Here is a 16,559-nt window from a genome sequence, read left to right as displayed (position 1 = left end):
ACAAAACAAAAATTGCTGTTTGGATTTAAATAGGCAAATACTTAAGAGTCTTTGAATGGATCATTGTTGCTGTGATTATTATGTTTCTAGCATGTTTTTATGTTTGGGAACGGTTCTTTTGATCCTAATTGATGAAGCGTGTAGCTTTTCATTTCTTAAACAACCATGTAGGGAAGATGGCCATTCCAGGATGACAATGTCAATATTCATCATGCTCAAATTGTGAAAGAATGTTTGGGAGGGAGCATGAAGAATCATTTTCATGCATGAATTGACACCTCCGAGTCCAGACCTTAAATTCATTGAAAGTCTTTGGGATGTGCTGGAGGAGACTTTACAGAGTGCTCACCTCTTGCATTGTCATTACAAGATCTTGACCAAAATTGGATGCACCTCTTGATGGAAATAGATGTTGTGATGTTATTTCCATTAAGAGGTGCATCCATTTTTGGTCAAGAACTTGTAGAACTGGTCAAAAACTTGTGTACACTGAATTTAAGGTCTGGACTTGGAGGTGTCAATTCATGTGTGAAAATGATTCTTTATTCTCCCTCCCAACCACTCTTTCACAATTTAAGCTTGGAATACGGCTGTGACGAGCAGGGCGGGCGAGAGCCGTGAGGGAACGGCACGAGGCCGGTGAAGCAAGTGAAAACGAGCATCACCTGCGAGGCGTGCCGGCCTCGAGTCTCTCACGGAGGAGCTCCGGAGGCATAAAAGGAGGAGTGACATCAGTGAAGGACGAGAGAGGACCAGGCCTGGACTTTATTTTATGTTTTATTATGTTTGTGTGGACGGCAGACGTCCGCGAGGCATTACTTTCGTTTTTTTCTTTGTTTATTTTACATTAAAGTTTGTTTGAACGTTCGCCGGTTCCCGCCTCCTTCCCATATCTACTAACCTCGTTACATTGGTGCTGAAACCCGGGAGGAAGGAGGGACATGCTGTCGGAGAGCCCCAATGTAACACAGTTCGTAAATATGGGAAGAAGGAGGCGGGAACCGGTGAACATTCAACAAAAGTTAAATCTCAAAATAAACAAAGAAAAAAACGAAAGTAATGCCGGCAGACCCTCGCGGACGTCTGCCGGCCACACAAGCATAATAAAACATAAAATAATATCCAGTCCTGGTCCTCTCTCCTCCTTCATTGTAGTCGCTCCTCCTTTTATGCCTCAGGAGCTCCTCCGTGAGAGACTCGAGGCCTCGCGCCGTTCCCTCACGGGTCTTGCCCGCCCTGCTCGTCACAACGGCCATGATACGTCTTCTGACATGGTTGTTTAAGAAATGAAAAGCTACACACTCCATAAGTTAGGGTTAAAAGAACCGTTCCCAAACATAAAACATGCTAGAAACATAGTAAACACAGAAACAATGATGCAGTCACAGACTCTTAAGTATTTGCCAATTTTTTTGTTTTTTGACCAGGCAGTGTATTAATGTATACACAAAGCCTAAAAATAAATAAATGAAACGCAAGAGTAAGATATAAATCTACAATTCTACATAATCTACATAAAAGGTTTTTATATGTCAGATTACCGTGGCGACATTTGAGGCAGTTTATGAGAGGTTCTTTAAGAGGCGGAGCATCACAGATACAGCACACCTCCTCTCCTCCTGAAGAGACTGAACACAGGAAACAAGAAACATGGTCATTTACTGGACAGACGACAAATAGACAACATTTCATTATTTTGATTTTTACTTTAGATTTGTTATTAACAAAAAGGTTGCACTTTATATTAGGTGTACAAAAATAAGTGCAATGTACTTATTGTGGTCACTTTTGCTTTAGCTCTTTATTTTACAGTCCGTTTCGCATGTACACACTATGCTGTTATTGTAGTAATGACATAAACTGGGTAATAACTAGGTAACGTACTAACCCTGAACCTACACCTAAACTTAATGTTGTTGTTCCCTTAAAATTACTTAGTACTTTCATGGGTAAGTGCATTGAAAGTGCACATAAGTGTAACCACATTTGCTGCTATTGAGGTGGGATACGGGTAAGGTTAGAGACAGGTAGGTTTAAGGGTGGGTTAAGGTGTAAAGGAAGTGTCAAAAGTGTAATTATAGATGTAATTACAGAACTTAATTACAGATGTATTTACATTCATGTTTTTTTTTTTTTTTAATTAAGTACAATGTAAAAACACGTATTTTTACAATAAGTGCACTGTTTCAAATGATTAATTTAAATGTTAGTTCATAGTAGTTAAAGATACCTAATATAGAGTGGACCAACGAAAAAACATACAAATGGAAAATAGGCCTATATAATAATGCACTACACAGTTTCTCAAGTAATATTTAATGTAAAAGGTGATGTGCCCCATTCTTTAGATGTTCAAATATCATCCAAATGAGCCTGAGACAGCAACACTGGCTCAACCAATAGTGTGAGTTTGGGGCAGGACTATCTTTTTGATTGACCAATGGCAGAGGAGTAGTTTTAGGGAGACCTTTTTCCCTGCAATCCATTTGGAAGGGCTCATCTCTATGTCCTAATCCCTTCAAAGGGTTTACCCTCCAGAGTGAGAGCTTCGAAGGGATGAAGGGTGTAGGGGTCAAAAAAACTTTTTTTTGGAACGCACTTCTGTATCATCTTAATGAGACAATCAAGGAGGTGCCTTTTTCGCACATTTTGTACGCTGGTTGACCCCCAAAAACAAGCTCTGAACATTGTTCACAATGCGCAAACTGCGCATTTTGTTTAAAATTAGTTTATTTATTTATTTTTGGTTTATCGCACCATATTGTGTCTATGTATTTGAAACATTTGGACTGATGGACTGATAAAGGAAGCTGTAAAGTATTTTTGTTGAAGTACAATGTCGTGTTGACCATAATAATGTACCAAATCTAACTTGTATAAATAAGGTATGGTAAAATCAAACTCCAGCGTCAAACAACTTCACTGTGCAAAGGATCATGGGGGCCCGAAGCGTCTCTCAGTTGTCCCCTTCAAAATCCTTCATTCTGAAAGGCCCTTTGAAGTGGCCAGTTTTGAGTACCTCGATTTGGAACAACACTTTAATATGGCAGCCATGATTGTTTTCACTCCAAAGTACCCTTCGGAGGGCGATATATCACGTTCGGAACGCACCATTTGAAAACAGTTTAGTTTTTGCAATTCCATTTGGCAATGTCAGTTATGCAACAGAGAAAAAAAAAATTAGAATGAAAATTAAAAGTTAAAATAAACTTCTAAAATTCTGTATATCACTCCTAATTCTTTCATAAGGCGTAATTCCCGGTCATTTTTCACTCCCGGACAAAAAGAAAGATTTAAGAATTTATATTTTTCTTATAGAACAAAAAGCCTATTTTTACCATGTTTTATTTTTATAGCATATTTTTCATCTAAAATCTAATTTCTATAATGAAAAATAAGTAAATTATTTATTAATATGTTATTAGTATTTAAAGTATTTATACTTCATGGCAGTGTTTGTTGAATTAATTTATGTTGATTTACCTTTATTTTTATTTATTTATTTATTGGAAATGAAGTAAAAAAGTAATGAGTAATGATGAAAAGAATTGGGAAAATTACCACACACAAAAAAAAAACAAAAAAAAAAACCTCTATATACAGAGTTTATTATCACAAAACCTGTCTTGAACATATCTGGGTCATTTTTCACTCCCGGACAAAAAGAACGATTTAAGAATTTATATTTTTCTTATAGAACAAAAAGCTTATTTTTACCATGTTTTATTTTTATAGCATATTTTTCATCTAAAATCTCATTATTGTAATGCAAAAATAAATCTCATTCTCATTTCTATAATGAAAAATAAGTAAATTATTTATTAATATGTTATTAGTATTTAAAGTATTTATACTTCACGGCAGTGATTGTTGTATTGATTTATGTTGATTTACCTTTATTTTTATTTATTTATTTATTTATTGGAAATTAAATAAAAAAGTAATGAATTAGGAAAATTACAAAATAAATAAATAAATAAATAAAATAAAAGGCATACATTACAATGTCAACGAAAACAAAAAACAAAAAAACATAATAGTCCTAAAAACAGGCTTTATGTTTTTAAGTAAAAAATAAATTCTTATTTATTTATTTTTTTACATTGGATTTTGGATGCATTTACTTACTTTTCGAGCTTGAATTTAAAGTTTATCCACTTACATGAGTGGATGTCTTTCCTGAGGACCCAGAATTCAGAGTTATCCTCAAATCTGACCAAACAGCACTGCTTGACACTGTCCACCTGCAAATAAATACAGTTAAACATGACAAATAACAGACACTGATTTACAGCAGCACAGCAAGGCACATGGTTTAAAACTTGCTGCTTCCCTCTCTCTGCTACAGTGTCTCTTTCTCTCTTCCAAACAAACTTAGAGCAAACTTACTCGTTTGACATTGCCAAGGTACAAAAGTCCATCGCTCCACCTGGCTAAAACATCCTCTCCTTCACTGACTCCCCCCATCCTGAAGAGCGCGGGAAAGAAGAGTGCAAAAAAGGTCCAGAGACATGAAATTGTGTTTCCACACAAGGAAACAGCAGCAGCCTAAAGGGTTAAACTCTGTGCATAGCGACAGTATACAGTACAGTAGGATAAATGATGAAGAGTCAATGCACATTGCAGTGCCACACATGATCAAAAACACTGGCTGCCATATGCAGCGGACCATAATATATGCAGATGCCACAACAATGCATGAAAGAGCGCGCAATTGATTGCATGCAAAACGCATGACCAGATGTGCTTAATCAATGCACACAACTCATCAGAGCAGACACACATGATGGCACGCGCATGCACATATCAATTAACACGCATGACAGATCATACGTGGACGGGATGTACCTGTGTTAAGTGTTCTGCTCTGCTGGGGTCACAGAGACGGGGAAGAGATGTCAGACTCACATGAAATGCCTGATGCCCGGTGTTGTTCTGCGTCTCAATCACTGTCCCGAATAATCGGCGGGTTTGGAGAGTCGCGGTGGATCAAACGCGCGTCACTCAAGCCGTCAGTGCGCAACCGTCTGTCCGTCCGTCTTTCTCTCTGTCTGTCTTCCCTTCATGTTCCCAACCTTCCTCTGTCTCTCCGTTGATGCTATCAAGCGTGTTTGTCAGGGAAGCGGCATGAGAATCAGCCCGAGAGAGACGCCATCATCATCTCTGCCTCTCTCTCTCCTTCGACTTGTTGTGACGCAGACATAAAACACAGGGAGATGGAGAGGGAGGGAGATCCTGAGAACACCTTCACATCTGTACGACTGACCGACATCCCACCGGATTGAAAGCCGGCACGACCACCTGCGCCCGACCCCACAGGCGCTCGGCCAATGCCGCAAACTCTCAGCGGCTCATTAGGGAAAGTTTGGGGCTGCAATTAGTCCAGCAGAGCCGCGCCGCGGACTTTTTGGAGAAAGTTTGAAAATGCCCTTGGGTGCCGGCAAAAATGTGGCAAAGCTGTTACGCGCTGCCTTTTCCTGAAAAAGAAACGGGGGAGAAAAAAAAGGATTTTTATGGAAAATGTTTGAACCTGCGTCACAGAAAAATACCATCTTAACCGATATGATGGGAATACATTATAAATAAATCAGTGAGGGCGAGTGATAATAAAAATACAAGAAAGAAACGCTTATATTTATTTAAAATAAAATGTTAGGCTATATGAGAAAATGTTTGGCATTAATATTATGCATTTCTTAAACAAAATTGTGTATTTATTTAAAAAAAATGAAGATGAAACACACTTGTTGTGTACAATATTTACACAAAATAAAAAATATATAATATTATCAATAAATTATATATACATACACGTGTGTATATATATTATTTTTGAAGACAGTTAATGTAAATATAAATATTTTTGTATATTTACTATAGGCTATATATATATATACACATATATATATATATATATATATATATATATATATATATATATATATATATATACTAACTGTTATTACTATTATATTATAGTTATATTATTTTACAGTAAAATAATATAACTATAATACATACACAGTTAATATGTAAATATATATATATATATATATATATATATATATATATATATATATATATATATATATATATATATATATATATATTTATTTTTTTAAGAACACTAATACTTCTGTCCAAATATCAGTCAATGTATTTACCAATTAGACCAGGTTGATTAAGGCAGTTATTTATTTATTTATTTTTAATATTTATATTTACATTAATTTTATGTATGTGTGTGTGTGTTCTATGAATTATATCAATTTTATTTTACACTTTTATCCTCTTGAAGACGACATTTTTTTCATGTCACAACACATATCCTACTGGTAACACAAGTAAATGAGGTAGATCAAAATAAAACAAAATAATGATACACCAAACACTCTTATTGTGATGATAGTAGTGCAGGAATGTTCAAAATGGCCTCTGGCGTGTCTTTTGTAAAGCAGTTCTCTGAGAGTCCAGCAGAGGGCGCAAACACAAAAGATGCAAAGATGCAAGATAGAGAGACTGGCTTCATTCCTGTGCCAAATTACAGCAAACTCAAAACAGTCTGTATTTAGTAGCTTTTAGATTCTTTCTAACTTAGTGATCAAACATGAAAGTGTTGTGGGTAACACATTTTGTATAACAAGTTGCCATGTCATTTAGAGAGCAGGTCTAAAGAGCTTGATAGGAGTGATAAATTATTCATAAGCACCAAACCACTATTTTAATTAGTCCACTCCAACAAATTGAATGCATGGCTCACATTACCAATGCTTTTATTCACCATAACAACCTTTTAATAAAAACAGATACCACCGTGAGATGCTGAGGTCTTGCATAACACGCACAGCTTCTAACTCCAGAACAGATGGATAGTGTCCTGACAAACTGAGGGTCACAACATGTTTCTTGTGCATACAGTAGCTTTGTTTTAAAATGGAAAATTATGAGCATATTCGCAAACGCATAGTTTAGTACCTTTTTGCCAGACATTTATTGTTAGAATAAACAAAACATGTAAGCAGTGCTTAAACAAACACATTAGGTAATTCTAGTTTTTCCAAATCCCCTTGGGCTGCTAATTTATGCCATATGTGGAGCGCTATAACTGGAAATAAATGATAATAGACTGTTATATCATGTTTATTTGGCGGCTAAAGAAATGGATTATTTTCCATTGCACAGTTGCATGCTATTTTTTGTTCTTATTTTTGTTGTTAAAGATCTTCTTGTCTTCAAGGCCCTGCCATAAAAATATTGCAAGGTCAGAGTGGAATCCACAGCTGGCACTCTGCTCAAGGATTAGCTTTAAATAATCACCCTGCTAGGAACTGTCCAGCCATTCAAAAGCATAAATCATTTACATCAAAAACTTCAACACCGCCGGCCACTTAAAATTCAGGCCGTGAAACAACATCAGGCAATAAAATACAACCTTGACAATGTGTGAGGGTACACACACACACACACACATACACACACAGAGACAGCTAAATGGGACTTCTTATTGACATATTCTTCATAAATGAAGCTAATATTTATAATCGGGTTGGGTAGTTGACACATAGCTTCAAAATCAAGATATTAGGTTAAAATTTATATGTGTGTATAGCATTTTCATTTATTTATTTATTTTTTTTCTCATTTTTGAATCACTCTTGTCCAGATTGCATAATATCCTACTGTATGGCAAATTAATTATGAAAATACTAAATGAAATATACAGTCTATTTAGTCGCTCAGTATTAGGTCATAGAACCATAATTGTGTAATAATTATAGGCAAATGAGACAATTAGTTATTAGATAGTTACAGGAATAGCTACAGAAAAATTAAATAATTGCAAAATCACAAAGGATATTTAAAAAAATAAAACTTTTATTTCAAATGAATGGGGGAAATAAAGTGGCTTTCGAGCAGAAAAATAAAATGATAATTAAAAATATTATATTTTTTTAAAGATATAATATTTTTATTCAAATGGTTGAGAGGAAAGAAGTGGATAGAGTAGCAGTGCAACATAAATTGAAATAATAAAATAAAATTGCAAAAAAATAACAAATTATATTTTAAAAATACAATTATTTTATTTCAGATGAATGAGGGATATAAAGTGACTGGAGTGAAGCAGCAAAATATAAATAAAAAAATAATAATATAAAATAAAATAAAATAAATAACATTAAAAATAAAATTATTTTATTTCAGATTAATGAGGAAATAAAGTGGCTGGAGTAGCAGCAAAATAAAACAAAATAAAAAAATAAAAAATATTGCAAAAAAAAACCCAAATATTTAAAAATAAAAATGGTTGAGTTTTATTAAATAAATAAAATAAATAAATTACAATAATATATATATATATATATATATATATATATATATATATATATATATATATATATATATATATATATATATATATATATATATATATATATATTTTTTTTTTTTTTTTTTTTTTTTTTTTTTATTTATTCAAATAGAATAGTACTTGAGAGAAAAAAAGTGGATAAAGTAGCAGTGCAACATAAAATGAAATAATAAAATCAAAGTAATTGCAAAAACAAATGATATTTTAAAAATTATTTATTTCAGATGAATGAGGGATATAAAGTGACGGGAGCGAAGCAGAAAAATAAATAAATAAATAAATAACAATAATAATAATAATAGTAATAATAATAATAAAATAAGTAATTGCAAAATAATAATAATTTTATTTTTTAACATAACATTTATTTCAGATTAACGAGGGAAGCTATTTAGAGTAGCAGCAAAATAAAATAAAATAAAATATTTGGTTAGAATAAGAACATGAAGTGGAGTAAGTATGCAGCGCGTCAAAAAAAAAAAAAAAAAAAAAAGAAAGAAAGAAACTGGATGTATGCGTTGCTTCGGAAGTTTCCAGTGTAGACACCTTTATACCAAACAAGTTATATCGCGACGCGTCCGGTGTGTAGACACTGCGTTGTTGCCGGCTGCTCTGAATTTACCGGGTACCGCTCCTCATCGGTGCGTCCAGCCAATGACCACACGCGCTGGACTAACAGCAGGAACTGCGCCCAACGCGCCGCTCGCGCGTCACCAGAGCAGACCTCACCAACACGCTCAGCTCACCGCCTTCATCGGGCCGATAAGCGTTGACGGGTGAAGCAGGAGGGGAGAGATATGGAGGGACAGAAACTCTGACTTCCGAGGAATCTACACGCAGGGGCGGATGGACGTGATATTAATCTCCTAACAGGTATTTTTGCGCTTCGGTCTGGTTGTGATCGCGCAGAGGTGGTTTGTGCTTACGAATGTTTGTGAGAGGATGTACTGTCCTGTATGGGGTATGCTGCGAACTGTAAGTTCACGTGAGAAAAGTCCTGTGCGAGACGTACTTTGACAGTGGTGACATTAAATGACATTATGTGAATGTTGTCCTTAGGTAGGCTACTTCCCTCTTAGATTCAGTAAACAGAAAATAACGCAGTTAAGCTGAGTGCTTTACGCATGGTTGGGGTCAGATGAAAGAAAGCTTTATTTTCCTGTTAGGTTTGACCTAATTCAGTCTTGTTTTGCACACTAATACATGTTTATCCCTGACTAGTGAATGGGTGCATTCAGAAGAGCAGTTACTCATTTAAAAATGTGTCATGTTTATGAACTTGCACTTGTTTAAAAGATCTTAAAGATTTTTGTTTATTGCCGCTTGTGACAATGGCACTGAGTTTTGAGCTGCGCTCTTTCCATCCTTCTCTTCCTGAAAGAGATCTCTATCTGCAGGCTAATATAAATACCAGTGAGGGAAAGGAGACAAGGCAAGGGAGGGGCCTGAATTCAAATTTGAAGTTGTCTCTTGGCAGAGGGAAATGTAAATGATGAAAACAAATGATCTACCAGGGCAAATGACTCCCTGTTGAGCTGCTTGTTCCTCTCCAAATGACCTCGGGTTTTGTTTTTGGGCCAGCGGCACCATCATGCTCCCCCGTAGTATGAAAACATCTGGAGTCGAGCTGCCAGGAGTGGGTCCGAGAGAAGTGCCCCTCATTGGCTATCGACCCCTACAGCCAGAGGTCGACGGACCTCCGGATCAGCCGTGGAAGGAGAACGAACACAGGGAGGCAGATCACACACAGGTAAGATGACAATTGATGTCATGATTCACTCCTTAATATATTAATTTAATGAGGGATCAGGAGGAGAGGTCACACCTTTGGTAGGATCTGTAGGAGATCAATATACACTAAAAATAATGTTGGATCAACAACAACAAATATTAACGCAACAGTTTGCATTAATTTTTTTGAGTTATGACAACTTAGAGTGAAATTATGTTCAACCAACAAGCTACACTGAGTTGGAGGAACTTAATAATTTGTAGCAGAAACACAATTTTTTTGCTTGAAAGTTGATTACTCAGAAAAATTAAGTTGCTCTAACTTCCAGAGTTGTAGCCCTGGAACCAGTTAATCTTATCTATTTCAGTTCAAATCAGCATCATAGCACATGCTAAATGTAACTTATTTAACATGTTTATTTAATGAACAAGATATTACTTGTCATTGGCATTAGCACAGTCATTGCTTATAGAGTCAATGTTTACCTTCACGTATCTACTCTTCAGCACAATAGTAACCACAAAACTCCGACATTACAGAAAGTCTTTTAAATGTCAAACATAACTGCATTAAACACTATAACATGTCTTTCCTTTCACTAAAAGCAAATAAATGAACACTTAATTTCAACATTTATTCTCCTTATCCAGTCCTAATGCAAAGCATGCTGGGAACTAGAAGTCCACTGACTAATTTATAAAGTTATCAAGACAATTTAATTAAGTTACTACAACCCAATTTAAAAAAAAAAGAAAAAAAAAGCCAATTAACGCATACATTTGAGTTGGAATTACAGACAATATTAAGTTGATGTAATGATCAACATTATTATGTCAACAGAACTCAACAAAATAATGTTTGCAACTTAAAAGGTTTAATTAAAACAATAAATTAGAATTTTTAACTTGAAATCATGCATTTATTTGAGTTGTGGTAACAGGTCCCCTGAATTACTTTTTAGAGTGTAAAAATGGACAAAATGTAGTGCTGTGTCTATAGCCTACAGTGAGAATGTAAAATCAATGCTTACTAAGAGGCAAATGTGCTTATAAATAAAAAATGAAAATAAAAAAAAGTTAAGAAATTAATACTTTTATTCAGCAAGGATGTGAAGGTTAAAACATTTAGAATATATTTTAAATAATGAACTTTTTAGTCATCAACTGTAAAAATGTATTACAAATTCCACTAAAATATTAAAGGTATAAGGTAGGCAATGTTTTTCATTTTTTTAAACTATCGCTGCGTCTGAATAGAGTACGTCAGAGATGACGTGTTTTTGTAGGCCAACCCGGAAGTTAGCGGCGCACGGGTTCCCTCGATCGAAAACCTATGCATTTTTCCCATGGACTTTTGGAAAATCGCAAAAAATAAGCTCTGTGTTTAACAAAGGGTTATGACTCTTACACATTTTGTCCATCAAGATAATCTTTACAAGTTAATACAACATTTATACATTTTGAAGCTTAAATAAAGTCGTCAGATATAAAAAGCTAACCGGCTATAAACGGACTACAGCACACCATGGTCGCGAATCAACGTCACCACCACCAAGCTTCCTCAAACTTTATTAAAAAACACGCTCGCTGATTATGATCTGCGCTGTTATGAATACTTATCCACATTTTCATGAGAAATGCAGACCTTATTTCAGGCGATTTAGCAAAAAGCCATTAAAAAAAACATAGACTTTATGGCGATGGAACCGGAAGTCTTAAAATGCTTGCCAAACACGTCATCCCTGAGGTACTCTGCAGGGCCGTAACCACCATACACACTGAAGGGGATAAGTGCCCCCAATAATTAGAAATGGACAAATGGTTGATATTATTGATGCTTCTCTGCCATTATGCACGTATTTTTTTTGTTAGGATGACAAAAAATGTTTTAAAAGTTACATTTTCACTGTCAGTCACTGTCAGAATCAATCATATCAAAGAAAGCTAGGCTTATCACAGAAGACGAAGTGCGCATTCCAGTGTGTATTGTTTTATAGAAGTGAAAGAGTAGGTGGCGAGTGATCATTTAATATTTGACAACTGTTTTATGATTGAAATATTCAGTGACTGTCAGTAATATCCAGCGAGGCAAACTGCTTATTTTTATGAAATTGCGCCATCTTGAATTGAAAACATGACCGAACAAAAGTCTAAATTGCGGGATATAAACTTGCAGTTCTGAAGAAAAAAAGACAGAATAACGAGTTTATATCTCGCAATTCTGATTTTTCTTCTCAGAATTGCAAGAAAAAAAAACTCAAAAAGTGTGAGATATAAACTCAAAATGACCTTTTTTATACTTTTATTCTGTGGATCTCTCAGACTGCTACTGCAGAACTGTTATTTTCTGACACCAGGTAGGCTCCGCCCACAAAACACGTCATCACTGTTTGCAAACATCAAAATGGTCTATATCTAAATAACTGGTATTTTTTACACCCACATTTACACAAAGGGGCTATTTTTGCCACCTTCATTTTTGCATTTTAAATTTCTGGTTAATTTTTAACCTTGGTTACAGCACATGAGTACTACCCAACAACAACATAATTACTACAAAAGTGAGAAGAAATATTTCTTGGACCAGGTCTTCCTCATTGGGTTTCTTTGCTTAGGGCACACATTTATCATACACGTTTTGTCTTACTGAATGTGTTAGTGTTAGATCAGCTTTCACTTGTGGATTAAAACATGAAACAGGATATTCAGCTGAGTTGTGACCCTTTCACTTGAAGTGCTGAAGGCCTCGTCCTCTTGAGACATATAATCATAAGGAAACTGAAGCGACAGTTGTTTGGTTCTAAGAAAAGCTGCTTTTGGTTTGACTGAAGTAGACGGTAACACGCTGCAAATGTTAGTTTGAGGGGGATCTATTACATAACTAACTGTGGTGATATAAAGAGGCCAGGCTGAAAGTTCATCAAATTCAAATATACGCTCATCTGTTGCTCTCCGATTGACCTGCTTTGTGTTTGTTTTAGCCTGAACTGTTTTGTTTTAGAAGTACTACGGGGTGGTGAGTTTCTTATCAGCCTGAGGCAAAAGCCCTCGTGCACTGCTGATTGTGACCCCACCTGGTATTCTCTCATGCTGTGTTTATATACCGTCAGCTGCTGCAGACGGGTTTGAGATTACGTCAAGTAGTTTACATTCATATCAAGTGTTCCTTAAAATCAAAAGAGCTTTCAAATGAGCCACTTATTATACTCTTTATTGAGTAAATCAAATTTTCCATGATCTTTTGTTATATAAGATGTCATTGTACCAGCTTTTTGTAACAGCTTTTATTGAAACCAAGCTCAGAAAACGACTCGTTTTGGATTTTGTCACATTATTATGTCACAGTGTGACGAAGGACCACCTCTGCAGTAGAAGATCAACGCCTACTTCTACATAATTGCCTCTTTACCCCCGCCCACCGGTTTGCGCAAATCATGTAGTAGAAAATACGAGTCTGACACAAACACAGGAATATTCCAGCATCAACATGATAGAGATGCCTCTGAGGATTGCAATGTTTTGAAGTGGAAAGGTCTTTGCATGGCCATCCTTGAGATCCTAACATTAAGAAAGTGTAGATGAACTTTATTAAGTTCCGCATCAGTAAGACACTGTTCGTTTCATTTTACTGCGAATTAGTTTTTAAACAAGACACAGTTCGACTCAGAGAGACTGAAACTAAAAGATAATGCAGTGCCAACTACACTGGATCCGACAGTACCGTTGCAACACACAAGTGTGAGTAAGTGTTTTTATCATGTGTCACTATTGCTTTGTCTGTTGAGTATTTATACTGTAGCGCCGCAGTCAGCTGAATAATTTTAATTTGCTGTTCTTTCCTTTGCTTCTGCATTTATGGGGTTAATGTGATGGATTATCGGATACGGAAGAAAGCACGTAGAGAACGCTGCTTTTGTTATTGTTTTGAAGCCATTCACTGTAGTCCTGAAGAAAAGTTTCAGTGAGCAAGATCTAATATAATATTTAAAACAGGACACTGCAAATGAATACGTTTTTTATTTTCATCTATGAATAGCCTTTAAGAATGACAAACGATGGTACATTCATTCATACTTACATTTACACGAAACACTGTAAGTCATCCTTTGTCGAATATAACTGTGGTAACTCAGAGTTCTTACTTATTTTAATGTGCAAAACTGTTAGCCAATCATAGAGGTGGGCGTTTACCTCAGAGTCTTGAATGCAGCACGCCCATCAAAAGAGACGGTTGAAAGAGACGGTTAAAAACAGGATAGGAAATAGCTTATTACTTCTAAATTAGGATGTTTTTGATGTAAAAATCTTGATAACATTATAAGTGGACCTTAGAGAACATCAGAAAATGTAAAATAAATAACTAAATAAATATATTTGCAGTTCATGACCCGTTTAATTTATTTATATATATATATATATATATATATAATATATATATATATATATATATATATATATATATATATATATATATATATATATATATATATATATATATATATATATTTACATTTATTTTTACATTATATTTATATATAATAAAAACATCACATATAATATAAATAAATACATAAATGATATATAAACAAAGTAAACCGTGCTTTTTTTATTCATTATTATTATTAATAAATAACTACATAATTAAATAATAATAAATAACAAATATATAAACACAGAATATATATATATATATATATATATATATATATATATATATATATATATATATAATATATATATATATATATATATACGGAAGAGGATTAGGGCCAAGCAATAATAAAAAAATAAAACCATCTCGTGATTAAAGTTGTTAAATTTCGAGAAAAAAGTTGAAATAAAATGTTGAGAATAAACTCATTAAATTCAGAGAAAAAAGTCGTTAAATTACGAGAAAAAAGTCGAGATAAAATGTTGAGAAAAAACTCATTAAATTATGAGAAAAAATCCATTAAATTACGAGAACAAATTCGTTAAATTACGAATTTGTTCTCATAATTTAATGACTTTTTTCTCGTAATTTAATGACTTCATTCTCATAATTTAATGACTTTATTCTCAACATTTTATCTAGACTTTTTTTCTCGTAATTTAATTTTATTCTCATAATTTAATGACTTTATTCTCAACATTTTATTGCGACTTTTTTCTTGAAATTTCACATTTTTCTCATAATTTAACGAATTTGTTCTCGTAATTTAACAACTTTTTTCTCGTAATTTAATGACTTTATTCTCTACATTTTATCTCGACTTTTTTCTCGAAATTTAATGAGTTTTTTCTCGTAATTTAACGAGTTTATTCTCAACATTTTATCTCAACTTTTTTCTCGAAATTTAACTTTAATCTCGAGATGGTTTTATTTTTTTATTATTGCTTGGCCTTAGTCCTCTTCCGTACATGTATATATTATTTTTAAATTTACTAGTGGGTGCAGGACACTATGGTTCATTTATGTAAGTGAAGATAGCAAAAAAAAAAAAAAAAGAAATGAAAAAAGTAAACTGTGACATATTATACCCCCAAATTTTTCATACAGTGGACTAGAAGTAAAATTGATAAAAATTTGGGACCAAAAATTATTCAGACACTTTGACCTGACCATGTTTTGCTTAAGTGTTACTCTGAGATCTTGTCATATTTTATTACCATGTTTTTAAAACTATAGTAAATAAACTGTAATAATGAATGAAATGTTCAAGGTGTCTGAATACATTTTGGTTTGACAGTATATATAAATTAACCATGTTGCTTAAAGCATTCTTTACACAGTGCATACATTATTTTTTAAATTACTATTTTTTTTATATTATATATATATATATATATAATCTCAAATAAACAAATGCCACGGCATGTAGCATTTTTGTCAGAGTAGAAAAAAAGCAGTGCTTTTTCGTTCATCTAACTGAATAAACGTATATAATTGTAGTATTGACTTATATTGGGAAGAGCCAAATTGAGCAAGTCAAGAATCTGTCATTGAAAACCCCATATTGATCAACCGCTAATCTGAATATTGAGCATGTGTCCGTGTCTATGCTGGTCAAGGCCCTGGTCTTCTTTCTTGTCACAACATCCTGAGTATTGACTAGAAATTGCTACACCAAGGTTAGACTCATTCAATACTTGGGTTCCCCGGTCTAAAAACAGAAGCCCCGCTGGCTCATACAGACCGTTTACTGTAGTAACTTCCCTCCTGTTAAGGTCACATGACCAGCTCACAGCTCTTTGGTAAATAATGCAAAAGTCCACTATGAAACACACTGGCTCTTTTGTAGGGACTTGCTCGGATGACACAAAAGCAAGGCCAGAGAAGACTCAACAGGATGAAACTAAATCCGGCCCTCTCTTGATTCTTTAATGACTGTGGCAGGATGCATATGTGTAGGTCAAAATGTGTTTGCAGTCATCACCGTGCAACTTCCTTGTGTGTGTATCTGGGTGTAACGTAAAA

At 34.3% G+C, this 16,559-nt stretch overlaps 2 protein-coding genes across 6 annotated transcripts in view; one reads left to right on the top strand and one right to left on the bottom strand.

Annotated features, from left to right (window-relative positions):
* The window catches only part of phf1 (PHD finger protein 1), a 46,099-nt gene that overhangs the window by 17,171 nt on the left and 12,369 nt on the right, over nt 1-16,559 (bottom strand). For 2 of the 3 annotated variants that reach the window (XM_067410780.1, XM_067410782.1), the window contains exons 2-5: nt 4,909-5,477; nt 4,390-4,468; nt 4,163-4,244; nt 1,542-1,628 (exon numbers count right to left, since the gene is read on the bottom strand). In XM_067410780.1, coding sequence (XP_067266881.1) covers nt 1,542-1,628; nt 4,163-4,244; nt 4,390-4,468; nt 4,909-4,910 — 250 coding nt within the window. In that variant the 5' untranslated portion in view covers nt 4,911-5,477. Of the gene's footprint in view, nt 1-1,541; nt 1,629-4,162; nt 4,245-4,389; nt 4,469-4,848; nt 5,478-16,559 lie in introns of all 3 variants that reach the window. The other variant, XM_067410781.1, reaches the window with a different exon arrangement.
* The window catches only part of rgl2 (ral guanine nucleotide dissociation stimulator-like 2), a 32,319-nt gene continuing 24,668 nt past the window's right edge, over nt 8,909-16,559 (top strand). For 2 of the 3 annotated variants that reach the window (XM_067410777.1, XM_067410776.1), the window contains exons 1-2: nt 9,262-9,346; nt 9,953-10,121. In XM_067410777.1, the coding sequence (XP_067266878.1) occupies nt 9,300-9,346; nt 9,953-10,121 (216 nt within the window). In that variant the 5' untranslated portion in view covers nt 9,262-9,299. The other variant, XM_067410778.1, reaches the window with a different exon arrangement.

Source organism: Chanodichthys erythropterus, chromosome 2 (genome assembly GCF_024489055.1).
Source record: "Chanodichthys erythropterus isolate Z2021 chromosome 2, ASM2448905v1, whole genome shotgun sequence".
Taxonomy (NCBI): Eukaryota; Metazoa; Chordata; class Actinopteri; order Cypriniformes; family Xenocyprididae; genus Chanodichthys; species Chanodichthys erythropterus.
Note: the sequence above shows the minus strand (reverse complement) of the source record. Positions and strands in the feature narration are given on the sequence as shown.